Source organism: Nomascus leucogenys, unplaced genomic scaffold (genome assembly GCF_006542625.1).
Source record: "Nomascus leucogenys isolate Asia unplaced genomic scaffold, Asia_NLE_v1 Super-Scaffold_241, whole genome shotgun sequence".
Lineage (NCBI taxonomy): Eukaryota > Metazoa > Chordata > Mammalia > Primates > Hylobatidae > Nomascus > Nomascus leucogenys.
The window spans coordinates 1,572,893-1,589,285 of record NW_022095767.1 but is presented as its reverse complement, the minus strand read 5'-3'; the positions used below and the strand labels follow the sequence as shown (position 1 = coordinate 1,589,285).

Here is a 16,393-nt window from a genome sequence, read left to right as displayed (position 1 = left end):
CCCTGGCCAACCTGCCTGGTGGGGAAACCGACCCCGGGAAAGGGAACCTGTTGCTCTGGAATCACGGGGCATCGGCCCCCCTTTCTGGAGGTCTCACCTCCTAGGTACGCACCCTTCCCACGTCCTGCATGGGTTCTGGTGAGGGGCAAGGCCCGCCCCCAGCCTCTCTCTCACTGCAGACTCTCAATGACAGAGCAGCACTTGGCAAAGATGTTCTCTGGTGCTTCCTCTGCCAGGATCTAGAGAAAGGGGAGCCACAGGGGTCAGGTCTGGGCCCCACGGCAGGGACATTACCCTCTACCGCTCAGACCCTGGGGAAATCCCAGAGGCATGCATGTGAAGGGAGAGGGGACAGGGTCAGGAAAGCTTGTGTTGCTGACTGCTGTGTGAGGGTCTGCAGGGAGGCCCCACCAGTGTCCCATCGCTTTCCCATGTGAGCCAAGGCTGGGTTCTCAGGGCATTTCCTGGGGGAATGGGAATCCCCCAGGTTACCTGGTAGGAAAGCGAGGACCAGGCCCAGGTGACCCTGGACTGTTGAGGCCAGACTTGTTCCCTAGGGGTTGGGGTGCAGTGAGCCAGAAGCGGGGAGCACCTACGTTTCGGAGCAGGTTATTCTGCTGGTAGAAGGTCAAGACCAGCTCACACACGGTGTAGTGCGTGTCCAAGCTCTGGTGGATGGCCAGCTCCAAGTCGTCTGCTCGGTGCTCCCCCTGGCCCTGGTGTAGCACTCGGAGCATCGTCTCCATGGAGCAGTCAAACACAGTGACGACACTGGGGGCCCGGCCCACCTAGGAACCCGAACAAGAGGGCTGGGTGAGGAGGGCACAGTGGCCCCAGAGCCCTGGCTTCCCCAGAAACCAGGTATCTAGGATTACATGGGCAGGTAAGAAATAATCAGGCCGCCCTGGTCTGTTTTTTTAATTTAATTATTTGTTTGTTTATTTCTTTGTTTATCGAGATGGAGTCCCACTCTGTCGCACAGGCTGGAGTGCGATAGCACAATCTCCGCTCACAGCAACCTCCTCCTCCCAGGTTCAAGCGATTCTCCTGCCTCAGCCTCCCAAGTAGCTGGCATTACAGGTGCACACCACCACGCCCAGCTGATTTTTGTACTTTTAGTAGAGATGGGGGTTTCGCCATGTTGGTCAGGCTAGTCTCGAACTCCTAACCTCAGGTGATCCTCCCGTCTTGGCCTCCCAGAGTGCTGGGATTATAGGCGTGAGCCACCATGCCCAACCTTGTTTTATTTTTCTAGCTCAAGTTTTACATATTTACTTTTTGGAGAGAGGATAGGACATTCACTGCCAAACACAACACACACAGAGTGAAGCATCTCGCCATCTCCAACCACCCAGGGTCACTCTCCCTGGAGGCAGCCTAGTTACCTGTTCCTGTGTCTCCTTCGAAAGCTATGAGGCATGCACACTGCAAGCAAATATGGTTCTAATACTTTTTTCCCCTTTTTTTTTTTTTCCTTGAAACAGAGTCTCGCTCTGTCACCCAGGCTGGAGTGCAGTGGCGTGACCTCAGCTCACCGCAACCTCCGTCTCCCAGGTTCAAGCAATTCTCCTGCCTCAGTTTCCCAAGTAGCTGGGATTACAGGCAGCCACCACCACACCCAGCTAATTTTTGTATTTTTAGTAGGAACAGGGTTTCGCCATGTTGGCCAGGGTAGTCTTGAACTCCTGACCTCAGGTGATCTGCCCACCTCAGCCTCCCAAAGTGTTGGGATTACAGGCGTGAGCCACCGTGCCTGGCCTAAAAAATAAAATATTCTTAAGTGACTCAAAAGGATACTTGCACAAAAGGATCAGATATATATTCTTGTATAGAAAGACTCAACATTATAAAGGAGCTGAGTCTTCCCAAACTAGTTTATAATTGTAATGTGATCCAAATGTGATGCAATGGCGGAGCATGGTGGCTTATGCCTGTAATCCCAGCACTTTGGGAGGCTGAGGCGGGTGGATCACTTGAGGTGAGGAGTTCCAGCCCAACCTGGCCAACATAGTGAAACCCCATCTCTACTAAAAATACGAAAATTAGCCGGGCATGGTGGTGCACGCCTATAGTCCCAGCAACTCGGGAGGCTGAAGCAGGAGAATTGCTTGAACCCGGGAGGCAGAGGTTGCAGTGAGCAGAGATCACACCACTGCACTCCAGGCTGGGCAACAGAGCAAGACTCTTGCCTCAAAAAAAAAAAAAAAAAAGGAAAAAGTCAACAACCTGTTAGAAAAAAAAAACATATATATATATATGTATATATATATATATAGAGAGAGAGAGAGTTTACTGAAGAAGACAACAAAATACCTTTCAAGCTTTTTGTATTTTTAGAGACAGGGTCTCACTCTGTTGCCTGGGCTGGAGTGTAGTGGCAAGATCATAGCTCACTGCAGCCCTGAACTCCTGGGCTCAAGCGATCTCCCACCTCAGCCTCCTGAATAGCTAGGACTGCAGGTATGTGTCCCTGTGCCCAGCTTGGCCCTTAAACTTTGCAAAAGATATTAAAACTCAGTTGTAGCCAGAGAAATGCTCATTACAACCACACTGAAATACCACTTCTCACCTACACAGGTTGACAAAAATCCAAAACCTTGGCAGCATGTTCTGTAGGTCTCACTGTAAATGTAAAATGAGGAGGAATTTGGTGATGGCTAGCAAAATTATGCATTTCTCTTTAATCCAGCAATTCCACTCCTAATCTATTTCAAGGATACTAGCAAAAAGGTGAAATGACATGCAAAGGTTATTATTTAATGTGGCATTGTCTGTAGTGGCAAAGGATTGAAAGTAATTTATTGCCCATAGGAGATTAGCTGAATATACAATGGCATGGCCACACAATGGAATACTACACAGCTGTAAAAAAGGAACAAGGAAGATCTCTTGACACTGATGTGAGATCTTCTGGATGGATATATGGCAAAGTTAAAAAAACAAAAAAACGGGCTGGCACGGTGGCTCAGGCCTGTAATCCCAGCACTTAGGGAGGCCAAGGCGGGCAGATCATTTGAGGTCAGGAGTTTGAGACCAGCCTGGCCAACATGGTGAAACCCCGTCTCTACTAAAAATATAAAAATTAGCCTGGCATGGTGGTGCACGCCTGTAGACCCAGCTACTCGGGAGACCGAGGCAGGAGAATCGCTTGACCCAGGAAGCAGAGATTTGAGTGAACCAAGATGACACCACTGCACTCCAGTCTGGGCAACAGAGAAAAGAAGTTGATGTGATGAAATATTGCAAACGCACACAGAAGAGGAATGGCATGAGGAATCCCCAGACAGCCAGGTCTAACCATTGCTGTATCTGTGCCCAAACCTCTTGTGAATGCTGGTTATGGGTTTTTGGGTTTTTTTCAGACAGGGTCTACTTTTGTCACCCAGGCTAGATAGAGTGCAGTGGCGTGACCATAGCTCACTGGGGCCTCGAACTACCCAACTCAAGTGATCCTCCCGCCTCAGCCTCCTGAGTGGGGGAGTAAAAAAAAAGGATACAAGGTCATTTGAAATAATTATTTTCTGGCTGGGCACAGTGGCTCACGCCTGTAATCCTAGCACTTTGGGAGGCCGAGACGGGCAGATCACTTGAGGTCAGGAGTTCGAGACCAGCCTAACCAACATGGTGAAACCCCATCTCTACTAAAAATACAAAATTAGCTGGGCGTGGTAGTGCGTGCCTTTAATCCCAGCTACTTGGGAGGCTGAGCCCAGGAGGCGGAGGTTGCAGTGAGCCAAGACCTCGCCATTGCACTCCAGCCTGAGTGACAGAGCAAGACTCCATATAAAAAGAGATATATATATTTTCTGTGTAATTAAGGAATGAAATAGATACATAGTTGGGTCATTTGTTTCAGTTAGGTTTCATTATGTAGGGTTGCCTGGCCAACCCTGTATTTTTATTATGGTGCATCTATAGTGGGATAGAGTTGGTCCTCCATATGCGTGAGTTCTGCATCTGTGAATTCAACTAACCTCAGACTGAAAATATTTGGATGCCGGGCGCAGTAGCTCACGCTTGTAATCTCAGCACTTTGGGAGGATGAGGCGGGCAGATCACTTGAGGCCAGGAGTTCGAGACCAGCCTGGCCAACATGGTGAAACCCCATCTCTACTAAAAATACAAAACATTAGCTGGGCGTGGTAATAATCTCAGCTACTCAGGAGGCTGAGGCAGGAGAATCGCCTGAACCCGGGAGGCAGAGGTTGTAGTGAGCCGAGATCGCACCATTGCACTCCAGCCTGGGCAACAAAAGGGAAATTCTGTCTCAAAAAAGAAAAAAAAAAAGAAAAGAAAATATTTGGAAAACAAGTTGCCTCTGTATTGAACATGTATAGACTTTTTTTTTTCCTAAGACAGGGTCTGGTTTTTTCCCCATACCTCAAAATGTCCAAAATAAAATTCTTTTTTTTATTTATTTGAGACAGAGTCTTGCTGAAGTACAGTGGCGCAATCATAGCTCATTGTAGCCTCGAACTCCTGGGCTCAAGCGATCTCACCTCACTCTCCTGAGTAGCTGGGACCACAGGCATGGGCCACCTTGCCCAGCCCAGAATTTTTTCCTTGTCATTATTCCTTAAGCAATACACTATAACAACTATTTACAGAACATTTACATTGTTTTAGGTATTACAAGTAATCTAGAGATGATTTACAGTATATGAGAGGGTGATCATAGGTTCTATGCAAATACTATGTTATTTTATTATTTAACTCTTTGAATATGTAATTTTTTTAGAGATGGGGTCTCACTATGTTGCCCAGGCCGGCCTCAAACTCCTGAGCTCCCACTTCGGCCTCCCAAAGTGCTGGGATTACAGGTGTGATTACCATACCTGGCCACTACTGTGTTAGTTTATATCAGAAACGTGAGCAGCCAGGTGCGGTGGCTCACGCCTGTAATCCCAGCACTTTGGGAGGCCAAGGTGGGCGGATCACCTGAGGTCAGGAGTTTGAGACCAGCCTGGCCAACGTGGAGAAACCCTGTCTCTACTAAAAATACAAAATTAGCCGGGCATGGTGGCACATGCTTATAATCCCAGCTACTCAGGAGGCGGAGGCAGGAGAATTGCTTGAACCCGGGATGCAGAGGTTGTAGTGAGAAGAGATCACGCCACTACACTCCAGCCTGGTGCCAGAGTGAGACTCCATCTCAAAAACAAACAAAAAAACTTCAGCATCCATGGATTTTGGTATCTGAGACAGATCCTGGAACTAATCCCCCACGGATACAGAGGACCTACATATTAAAGGAAAACGAGGCCGAGCATGGTGGCTCACGCCTGTAATCCCAGCACTTTGGGAGGCCAAGGCGGGTGGATCACCTGAGGTCAGGAGTTTGAGACCGGCCTGGCCAACAGGACGAAACCCTATCTCTATTAAAAATACAAAAATTATCCAGAGATCACTTGAACCTGGGAGGCAAAGGTTGCAGTGAGCCGAGATCATGCCACTGCACTCCAGCCTGGACAAAGGACAAGACTCTGTCTCAAAAAAGAAAACTCAAATAAATAATAATAATAAAGGAAAATGAGAGCTATAAAGAAATCTTAAACTTCCTTTTCTAATTTTATTTTTTATTTATTGTTTTGACCCAATAATTGTACATGTATAGGGTGCACAGTGATGTTTCAACACATATAGTTTTATTCTTAGTAGTTAATGTTGGCATATTGTTTTCAAACTATTTGGTATCTAATGGTATGATGCAAATGAGTCTGTTAGTGGTATTAAGAACCAAAATTTTTAGGGAAAGAGAAAAGGGAAGGAACAACACTGTAAGTGTCACACGTGAACGTGAAATATCAGAATGAACTTGTGATTTCTTTTTCTCTTTCAAGAGTATGTGTTTCTTAGCTCCATTCACTGGGAAGATCCAGAAATGATGACAACCCAATAGCAACGAGTATTCTTTGAACCCTAATTTTGCACCACGAAAAGGGCTTCTGGAAAAGGCCCATTCCAGGATTGAACAAGAAATTTAAAAAGTGGGAGTTTAGGCCGGGCGTGGTGGCTAACACCTGTAATCCAAGCACTTTGAGAGGCCAAGGTGGGTGGATCACCTGAGGTCAGGAGTTCGAGACCAGCCTGGCCAACGTGGTGAAACCCCATCTCTACTAAAAATACAAAATTTAGCCAGGCATGATGGTGGGCGCCTGTAATCTCAGCTACTCAGGAGGCTGAGGCAGAATTGCTTGAACCTGGGAGGCAGAAGTTGCAGTGAGCTGAGATGGCGCCATTGCACTCCAGCCTGGGTGACAAAAATAAATAAATAAATAAATAAAAAGTGGGAGTTTAAAGTCTTGTACCGGCCGGGCGCGGTGGCTCACGCTTGTAATCCCAGCACTTTGGGAGGCCGAGGTGGGCGGATCACAAGGTCAGGGTATCGAGACCACGGTGAAACCCCGTCTCTACTAAAAATACAAAAAATTAGCCGGGCGTGGTGGCGGGCGCCTGTAGTCCCAGCTACTCGGAGAGGCTGAGGCAGGAGAATGGCGTGAACTCGGGAGGCGGAGCTTGCAGTGAGCCGAGATTGCGCCACTGCACTCCTGCCTGGGCGACAGAGCAGACTCCGTCTCCAAAAAAAAAAAAAAGTCTTGTACCAGAAAACAAGAAGTATTTGACCACGGCCGGGCGCAGTAGCTCACGCCTGTAATCTCAACACTTTGGGAGGCCGAGACGGGCGGATCACCTGAGGTCAGGAATTCGAGAACAGCCTGCCCAACATGGTGAAGCCCCATCTCTACAAAACATACAAAAATTAGCCAGGCGTGGTGGCAGGCGCCTTAATCCCAGCTACTTGGGAGACAGAGGCAGGAGCATCGTCTGAACCTGGGAGGTGGAGGTTGCAGTGAACCGAGATCAAGCCATTGCACTCAAACCTGGAGGCAAGAGCGAGACTTCTCTCAAAAAAAAAAAAAAACAAAAAGAAAACCACTTATTTTATTTATTTATTTATTTTGAAACAGGGTTTCACTCCTGTTGCTCTGGCTGGAGTGCTGCAGTGCAATCTCAGCTCACTGAACGCTCCTGGTTCTCAAGCAATTCCTCCACCTCAGCCTCCCTAGTGGCTGGGACCACAAGTGCTCACCACTGCACCTGGCTAATTTTTTTGTGTTTTGTTTTGTTTTGTTTTGTTTTTTGTACAGATGGGGTTTTGTCACATTGCCCAGGCTGATCTGGAACTCCTGGGCTCAAGCAATCCACCCGCCTCTGCCTCCCAAAATGCTGGGATTACAGGCATGAGCCACCTCACCTGGCCCTAAAACTTTTAATTAAGAGGAGGCAACCCTTCCTCCTTGCACCTTGGTTTCCCCATCTGTAAAACAGGGGCGAGAATCTCCCTGGAATGCTGAGGCTGTGTCCAACCTTGGCTTCCCATGGATTTCAGTGGGTTGATCACCGCCCCCCATGGTGTCTGGAATATACAGGACAGTGAGAATCGTAAGGGGAATCACCACACCCTTCCTGCACATCGTGTTCTTGTGCATGGAGAGCTGCATCCTGGGGATCCATCATCAAGCCAGACCTGCTTCACCAAAATGCACCAAACAAAGATGCGTGAGCCAGCTGGGGTCCCAGATGGGGCTAGGCATGGTCTGTGTTTCAGGCTCCAGGGATGCTGTGCTACTAGGAACCTCTGGACAGACTCTAAGGCAGGGCCACTGCAGACTCAAATGCCTGTAGGAGTGACCATGACAAAGTCAGTTGCATAGTAAAGGAATTAAAATTGGGGCCTTGGAGGCTGGGTGTGGTGGCTCACGCCTGTAATCCCAGAACTTTGGGAGGCTGACGTGGGAGCTTGAGGCCAGGAGTTCAGGACCAGCCTGGGCAACACAGCAAGACTTTATTTATTTATTTATTTATTTATTTATTTATTTATTGAGACGGAGTCTTGCTCTGTCACCCAGGCTGGAGTGCAGTGGTGCGATCTCTGCTCACTGCAACCTCCGCCTCCCAGTTTGAAGACATTCTCCTGCTTCAGCCTCCTGAGTACCTGGGATTACAGGCTCGCGCCACCAAGCCCAGCTAATTTTTATTTTATTGTTTTTGAGAGGGAGTCTTGCTCTGTTGCCCAGGTTGGAGTGCAGTGGCGCGATCTCGGCTCACTACAACCTCTGCCTCCCGGGTTCAAGTGATTCTCCTGCCTTAGCCTCCTGAGTAGCTGGGATTACAGGCACTCACCACCTTGCATGGCTAATCTTTGTATTTTAGGAGACGAGGTTTCACCATGTTGGCCATCACACCAGGCTGGTCTCAAACTCCTGACCTCAGGTGATCCACCCACCTGGGCCTCCCAGAGTGCTGGGATTATAGGCGTGAGCCACCACACCTGGCCCCCATCTCTATAATAAAATAAAAAGTTAAAAAATATGGGCCCAAGGAGTGGGGTTGCCTGGGCTTCTGCCCTGCCTTCCCCACCTACGTTGTGTGACCCTGTTGCAGCTCCCCGATCGCTCTGCAAAACATCGGGATGCTAATGCCTGGAACGTTCCGGAAGATGAGTTCATCCGTGCAGAGTGTTGAGAACAGTGCTGGGCTCAATAAAAGCTCAGGAAGCGTTCACGCAGCTGTTGCCATGGGGACGTGCAGGCCCTGCGTTGCCAAGTCAGTCGGTTTTCAAGAGAAGCTGGAGTTTTGATGTGGAAGCTCCCTGTTGTCGAATGTTGGCCATGAATCCAAAAAGGAAAATGCAAAATGCTGTAAAGTCCAAACCGAACACTTTGGTGGACCCAAAGGGGCCCACGCCACCGTCTGTAGCCTCTGTTCTGAGACCTAGAGGCCACTGGTGGAGCTGGGGACCTGCTTTCTTCCGGGCACTGGCCTGAGGTTGGGGCAGGCATAGAAATGAATGAGCCCGGCCTTTGCCCTCGGAGAACCCCCAGTCCTGAGGCGGAGGCCTGAGATTTGCCCTTTAACCCCATCACAACGAATTATGAGCCCAACAGAATTCCTTGGATGTAGGTGTGAACAAAGGGCAGGGCCCCTACCTGCATGTGGGAACAGCTGCCCTGGCCCCATGACCTTTGATTCCATCAAAGTGCTCCTTCAAAAGGATTTTTTTTTTTTTTTTTTTTTTTGAGACGGAGTTTCACTCTTGTTGCCCAGGCTGGAGTGCAAGGGTGCAGTCTTGGCTCACTGCAACCTCCGCCTCCCGGGTTCAAGCCATTCTTCTGCCTCAGTCTCCCGAGTAGCTGGGATTACAGGCATGCGCTACCATGCCTGGCTAATTTCGTATTTTTAGTAGACATAGGATTTCTCCATGTTGGTCAGGCTGGTCTCGAATCAAAAGGTATTTTAACTGGAATCCAGCAAGCCTCAGAAGCCTCAAGGTCTGTAGCCTGACGGACAGTTACTCTTCTCTTTTCCTTCCTGTTTTTTATGTTTTGTTTGTTTGTTTGTTTGTTTGTTCGTTTGTTTAGAGACAGGGTCTCGCTCTGTCACCCAGGCTGGAGTGCAGTGGTGTAATTGTATCTCACTGTAGCATTGACTTCCTGGGCTCAAGTGATTCTCCCACCTCAGCCTCCTGAATAGCTGGGACTACAGGCATGCACCACCACGCCTGGCTAATTTTTAAATTTTTTTTGTAGACACAGAGGTCTTATTATGTTGCCCAGGCTGGTCTTAAACTCCTGGGCTCAAGCGATCTGCCCTCCTTGGCCTCCCAAAGTCTGGCATTACAGGCGTGAGCCACTGCACCCGGCCTCTCTCTTCCTGCTCAACTGTTTCCAAACGGAATCAAAAAGATCCCTCCTTGTTCAGTCCACAGTATCATCACTGTTCATGTGTTCAGACAGCTGCTTGCACAAAAGCCACGCTGAAGTGTGAAAATCACCTGAAGAAATTCACTCCAACCTTCCCAGCACCAGCTCCTCATCCTCCACTCGGGGCCCCAATGTATCCATGTCAGGGAGGCCACCATCCAGCCCACCCAGCCCACCCAGCCCAAAAGAGCACACTCTCGTTCCTCCCAAATGTCATTCTGTTTCCTATTCTTCGCCGCACTTAACTGCTATTATAAATGTCTTTGTAGGTTTTATTCGTTTGTTTTGAGACAGAGTCTCCATCTGTCACCAAGCTGGAGTGCAGTGGTGCGATCTCAGCTCACTGCAACCTCCACCTCCCGGGTTCAAGCGATCCTTGTACCTCAGCCTCCCGAGTAGCTGAGATTACAGGCGCCCACCACCATGCCTGGCTAATTTTTTTTTGTATTTTTAGTAGAGAGGGGGTTTCACCATGTTCGCCAGGCTGGTCTCAAACTCCCGACCTCAGGTGATCCGCCTACCTCAGCCTCCCAAAGTGCTGGGATTACAGGCGTGAGCCACTGCGCCCAGCCCGGAAATGTCTTTGTTTTGCATGACTCCGTGCCTCTCTTTCCCACTCTGATGTCGGCATCTTGTAAACTCTGTATCCCCAGCCCCAAGGGCAGGGCTTTCTCTAAGAACACTTCGGGGACAGGTGGTTGCATGAACAGATGAATGAACAACACGAATCCCTCTCTATGGCCTAGGAAGGATGCTAAACCCACATGCTATTCAGTGGGCAAATGTTTCACCCACCACATGCCAGGAACTGGGCAGGAAGATACTGAAATGACTTCCTCCCTGCCCTCAAAGAGCTCCCTAGCTCCTCATCTGGGTTCTAGAAACTTCCAACACCCTGACTTTCCCTTGATAATAGAACACTGCTTCCCAGGCAGGTGCAGGGTCTCATGCTCCCGGCACATTGGGAGGTGGAAGTGGGGGGATTGCTTGAGGCCAAGAGTTAGAAACCAGCCTGAGCAACATAGAAGAAACCTATGTTTACAAACAAACAAACAAACAAAAAAGGTACTTGGTCGGGCACGGTGGCTCATGCCTATAATCCCAGCACTTTGGGAGGCCAAGATGGGTGGATCACCTGAGGTCAGGAGTTCGAGACCAGCCTGGCCAACATGGAGAAACCCCTGTCTCTACTAAAAATACAAAAAAAAAAAACATTAGCCGGGTGTGGTGGCAGGCACCTGTAATCCCAACTACTCAGGGGGCTAAGGCAGGAGAATTGCTTGAACCCGGGAAGCAGAGGTTGCAGTGAGCCGAGATCACGCCATTGCACTCCAGTCTGGGCAAGAGAGAGAGACTCTGTCTTAAAGAAAAAAAAAAGGGAAATTAGGTACTTGGGGGCTGAAGTGGGAGGAGCTCAACGCTGCAGTGAGCTATGATCGCACTACAGCACTCCAGACTGGGCAAGAGTGAGACCCTGTCCTCACCACCCAAAAAAAACAGGCCGACATGGTGGCTCACGCGTGTAATCTCAGTACTTTAGGAGGCCAAGGCAGGCAAATCACTTGAGGTCAGGAGTTCAAGACCAGTGTGGCCAACATGATGAAACCCCATCTCTACTAAAAATACAAAAATTAGCCATGCATGGTGGCAGGTGCCTACTGTAGTCCCAGCTACTCAGGAGGCTAAGGCACAAGGAACGCTTGAACCCAGGAAGCAGAGGTTGTGGTGAACCATGATTGCACCATTGCACTCCAGCCTGGGCAACAGAAGGAGACTCTGTCTAAAAAATAATAAGTAAATAAATAACAAAAAAACTCCATTTCCCTCTCAGCATCTCCTCTCTCCTTGTATCTCAGCCTTTCTTATTTCTAGTCTGTGCAGCCTTATCCAAGGTGGGCAGGGAGGGATGGCCTCACACCTCCACACATGCACACAGACACGAACACACCCACACCCACACTTCGGGGCCACTCACGATGCGCTCAAACTCCATGGCCTGCTTCAGCTCCCAGGGAAAGCCATCGATGAGGAAGCCCCGGCTCTCCAGGTAGGACAACATGTTGTCACTGACCATATCCAGGATGATGCCCTGGGAAGGAAGGGGGTGAATTCAGCACCCAGGAGCCCTTCTTTCTTCGCCGAATCACCCTGGGGAGATCAGTTTCTAAGGCGGCTCTCCCTGTCAAGTTCTATTCCTCCATCTGGACTTTTGGTGAAGACAGGGTGACTATGCCCTGTTTGGCGCCCTGGATTCTGAGTCTGCTACAATGCTCTAAAGAAACTGCTTCTTCACTGGGTGCGGTGGCTCACGCCTCTAATCCCAACACTTTGGGAGGTCGAAGTAGATGGATCACCTGAGGTCAGGAGTTCAAGACCAGCCTGGCCAACATGGTGAAACCCTGTCTCTACTAGAAATCCAAAAAGTAGGCTGGGTGCAGTGGCTCATGCCTGTAATCCCAGCACTCTGAGAGGCTGAGGCGGGCGGATCACCTGAGGTCAGGAGTTCGAGACCAGCCTGGCCAACATGGTGAAACCCTGTCTCCACTAAAAATACAAAAATTAGCTGGGCGTGGTGGTGTGCACCTGTAATCCCAGCTACTCAAGAGGCTAAGTCACAAAAATCACTTGAACCCGGGAGGCAGAGGCTGCAGTGAGCCAAGATGGTGCCATGGCACTCCAGCTTGGGTAACAGAGTGAGACTCCTCAAACAAAGCAAAGCAAAACAAAACAAAACAAAAACCTGCTTCTCAAAAGTAGGCATGCCAGTGCTGGGCTTGTACCTTAATCATCACCATGTTATGAGGCAGGTACTGGGGTCCCCTTCATTTTTCGGGTGAGGAAGTGGCTTCACAGGGTGACAAAGGAAATAAATACTAACTAATTCTGTTGAGTGATTTTTTTGTTTGTTTTTGTTTTTTAAAGAGATGGAGTCTCACTCTGTTTCCCAGGCTGGAGTGCAGTGGTGTGATCTCAGCTCACTGCAACCTCCACGTCCGGGGTTGAAGCGATTCTCTTTCCTCAGCTTCCCAAGTAGCTGGGATTGCAGGTGTGCACCATCATGCCCAGCTAATTTTTGTATTTTTTAGTAGAGATGGGGTTTCACTATATGTTGGCCAGGCTGGTCTCGAACTCCTGGCCTCAGGTGATCCGGCCTCCCAAAGCGTTGGGAGTACAGGCATGAGCCACCACACCTAGCCATTTTTTTTTTCTTGAGACAGAGTCTCACTCTGTTGCCCAGGCTGGAGTGCAATGGTGTGAGCTCAGCCCATTGCAACCTCCACCTCCCGGATCCAAGCAATTCTCCTGCCTCAGCCTCCCGAGTAGCTGGGGATTACAGGTGCGTGCCACCATGCCCAGCTAATTTTGATTTTTTGTTTGTTTGTACTTTTAGTAGAAATGTGGTTTCACCATGTTGGCCAGGCTGGTCTTGAACTCCTGACCTCAAGTGATTCACCCGCCTTGGCCTCCTAAAGTGTTGGGATTACAGGCGTGAGCCACTGCACCCAGCCTTTTTTTTTTTTTTTTTAACTGAGTCTGGGTCTATCGCCCAGGCTGGAGTGCAGTAGCACGATCTCAGCTCACCGCAACCTCCACCTCCTGGGTTCAAGCTATTCTCCTGCCTCAGCCTCCTGAGTAGCTGGGATTATAGGCACCTACTGCCACGCCTGGATAATTTCTGTATTTTTAGTAGAGAAGAGGTTTCACCACGTTGGCCAGGCTGGTCTCGAACTCCTGACCTTGTGATCCATCCATCTTGGCCTCCAAAGTGCTGGGATTACAGGTATGAGCCACCACGCCTGGTTGAGACAGGGTCTTGCTCTGTCTTCCCGGCTGGAGAGCAGTGGTGCAGTCACGGCTCACTGCAGCCTCGACTTCCTGGGCTCAAGGAATCCTCTCACTTCAGCCTCCAGGTAGCTGGAACTATAGATTCATGCCACCATGCCCAGCTGAATTTTTTCTTTTTAAAACTTTTCTTGGTTCATTTTTATTATATGCCTTTTTCCTGCACTACCAGCTAACTTTTATAAATGTATTGTTTTGGGCCGGGCGCAGTCCCAGCACTTTGGGAGGCCAAGGTGGGCGGTTCACAAAGTCAGGAGATCGAGACCATCCTAGCTAACACGGTGAAACCCCATCTCTACTAAAAATACAAGAAAATTAGCCAGGTGTGGTGGCGGGCGCCTGTAGTCCCAGCTACTCAGGAGGCTGAGGCAGGAGAATGGCATGAACCCGGGAGGTGGAGCTTGCAGTGAGCCAAGATTGGGCCACTGCACTCCAGCCTGGGCGACACAGTGAGACTCCGTCTCAAACAAACAAACAAACAAACAAACAAAAATTTATTGTTTTGACCAGGCGCGGTGGCTCACACCTGTCATCCTAGCACTTTGGGAGGCCAAGGCGGGTGGATCACTTGACGTCAGGAGTTCGAGAGCAGCTTGGGCAATATAGGGAAAGCCCATCTCTACTAAAAATATAAAAATTAGGGCCGGGCGTGGTGGCTCACGCTTGTAATCCCAGCACTTTGGGAGGCCGAGGTGGGCGGATCACAAGGTCAGGAGATCGAGACCACGGTGAAACCCCGTCTCTACTAAAAATACAAAAAACTAGCTGGGCGTGGTGGCGGGCGCCTGTAGTCCCAGCTACTCGGAGAGGCTGAGGCAGGAGAATGGCGGGAACCCGGGGGGCGGAGCCTGCAGTGAGCCAAGATTGCACCACTGCACTCCAGCCTGGGTGACAGAGCAAGACTCTGTCTCAAAAAATAAAATAAAATAAAATAAAATAAAAAATAAAATAAAAATAAAATTAGCTGGGCATGGTGGCGCACGCATGTAGTCCCAGCTACTCAAGAGGCTGAGGCATGAGAATCACTTAAACCCGGGAGGCAGAAGTTACAGTGAGCCGAAATCATGCCATTGCTGTCCAGCCTGGGGTAACAGAGTGAGACTTGTGTCAATAAATAAATTAGTTAATGAATAATTTAGTCCAGGCACAATGGCTCATGCCTGTAATCCCAGCACTTTAGGAGGCTGAGGCGGGTGAATCACCTGACATCAGGAGTTCAAGACCAGCCTGGGCAACATGGTGAAACCCTGTTTCTACTAAAAATGCAGAAATTAGCAGGGCATGGTGGTATGTGCCTGTAATCCCAGCTACTTGGGAGCCTGAGGCAGGAGAATCACTTGAACCAGGGAGGTGGAGGTTGCAGTGAGCCGAGATCACGCCATTGCACTCCAGCCTGGGCGACAAGAGTGAAACTCCATCTCAAAATAAATAAATACATTTATATTTTTTAAGAGACAGGGCTTGCTGTGTTGCCCAGGCTGGTCTCAAACTCCTGGCCTCAAGCAGTGCTCAGACCTTGGCCTCCCAAAGTGTTGGGAATACAGGGATGAGCCACTGTGCCTGTCCTTGAGTGATTTTCTTTTAGCTCAAATTGACCTTTATTTGCAATTCATGAATGGGGCACCCTCCATTTCACCAAACAGCGAGAGCTTCCCTAGTGAGTGATTCTTTTTTTTTTTTTTTTTTTTTTTTTTAGACAGGGTTTTGCTCTTGTTGCCGAGGCTGGAGTAGTGCAATGGCATGATCTCAGCTCACCACAACCTCCACCTCCCGGGTTCAAGTGATTCTCCTGCCTCAGCCTCCTAAGTAGCTGGGATTACAGGTATGCGCCACCACGCCCGGCTAATTTTGTATTTTTAGTAGAGATGGGATTTCTCCATGTTGTTCAGGTCTCGAACTCCCGACCTCAGGTGACCCACCTGCCTTGGCCTCCCAAAGTGCTGGGATTACAGGCATGAGCCACTCGCCGGACCCCTACGGCCTTTTGATGGGATCTCTCCTTTTCACAGATAAGGAAACGAAGGTTCAGTGCAGCAAGGCAATGGCAGGGAAGTTGCAACCTCTGGGTCCCATGAGCCCTCCTGGTGGGTGGTTGTCCCAAGGTACCCCCTTCCTCCCTAACCCCTCCCATGAGCTCCTACCGCGGGCATCAGGAGTCCTTGCAGCATGATGTCATGGATCTGCCAGCCCCGCTGCGTGCTCCTTTGAGCTTCCTGTCTCAGTAGCTGGCCCAGCCCCACGTGGCAGAAGCCGTACTTGGTCACCATATTCTTGCACTGTGTCCCTTTGCCGCAGCCTGGGCCGCCCATCACGAAGATGATCAGGGGGGACTTGAGAATGTCTGTGGTGCCCAGGAAGAGGGAGGGAGATGGGTTAGTCCCTGTAGGGGCACAGGTGTCCCTGAGTGACATTGGACAAAGTCTCTTGGCATACTCTCTTTTGCTGTAGGGTGGCATCTTAGGGGTATGGTTCTGTTCTCAAGGGCATAGCCAGGCACGTTGTGTGTTTGTGCCGCTTTGGATGAAGATGTGAACTTGAGGCCAGGTGTGGTGGCTCACGCCTATAATCCCTGCACTTTGGGAGGCCGAGGCGGGTGGATCCCTTGATGTCAGGAGTTTGAAACCAGCCTGGCCAACATGGTGAAACCCCATCACTACTAAAAATACAAAAAAAATTAGCTGGGTGTGGTGGCACACGCCTGTGATCCCAGCTACTCGTGAGGCTGAAGCAGGAGAATCGCTTGAACCCAGGAGCCAAAGGTTGCAGTGAGCCGAGATTGTGCCACT

The 16,393-nt window shown here is 49.6% G+C and overlaps 1 protein-coding gene across 1 annotated transcript; it reads right to left on the bottom strand.

Moving 5' to 3' along the window:
• Positions 1-106: 106 nt before the first annotated feature.
• Positions 107-16,128, bottom strand: LOC115833536 (adenylate kinase isoenzyme 1). Its single transcript, XM_030807759.1, has 4 exons — positions 15,749-16,128; positions 11,740-11,853; positions 597-788; positions 107-239 (listed from the first exon to the last, which is right to left on the bottom strand). The coding sequence occupies exons 1-4, from the start codon at positions 16,061-16,063 to the stop codon at positions 171-173; spliced, it is 690 nt and encodes a 229-aa protein (XP_030663619.1). The 5' UTR covers positions 16,064-16,128; the 3' UTR covers positions 107-170.
• Between the last annotated feature and the right edge of the window lie 265 nt (positions 16,129-16,393).

What these genes read in the sequence shown, in the direction of transcription:
- LOC115833536 (XM_030807759.1), bottom strand. Translation starts at nt 16,063, where the DNA reads ATGCCACCCTACAGCAAAAGAGAGTATGCCAAGAGACTTTGTCCAATG. An exon ending in AAGGACTCCTGATGCCCGCG is followed by an intron (nt 11,854 to 15,748) that starts GTAGGAGCTCAT and finishes CTTCCTTCCCAG; the next exon opens with GGCATCATCCTGGATATGGT. An exon ending in AGAATAACCTGCTCCGAAAC is followed by an intron (nt 240 to 596) that starts GTAGGTGCTCCC and finishes CCCTTTCTCTAG; the next exon opens with ATCCTGGCAGAGGAAGCACC.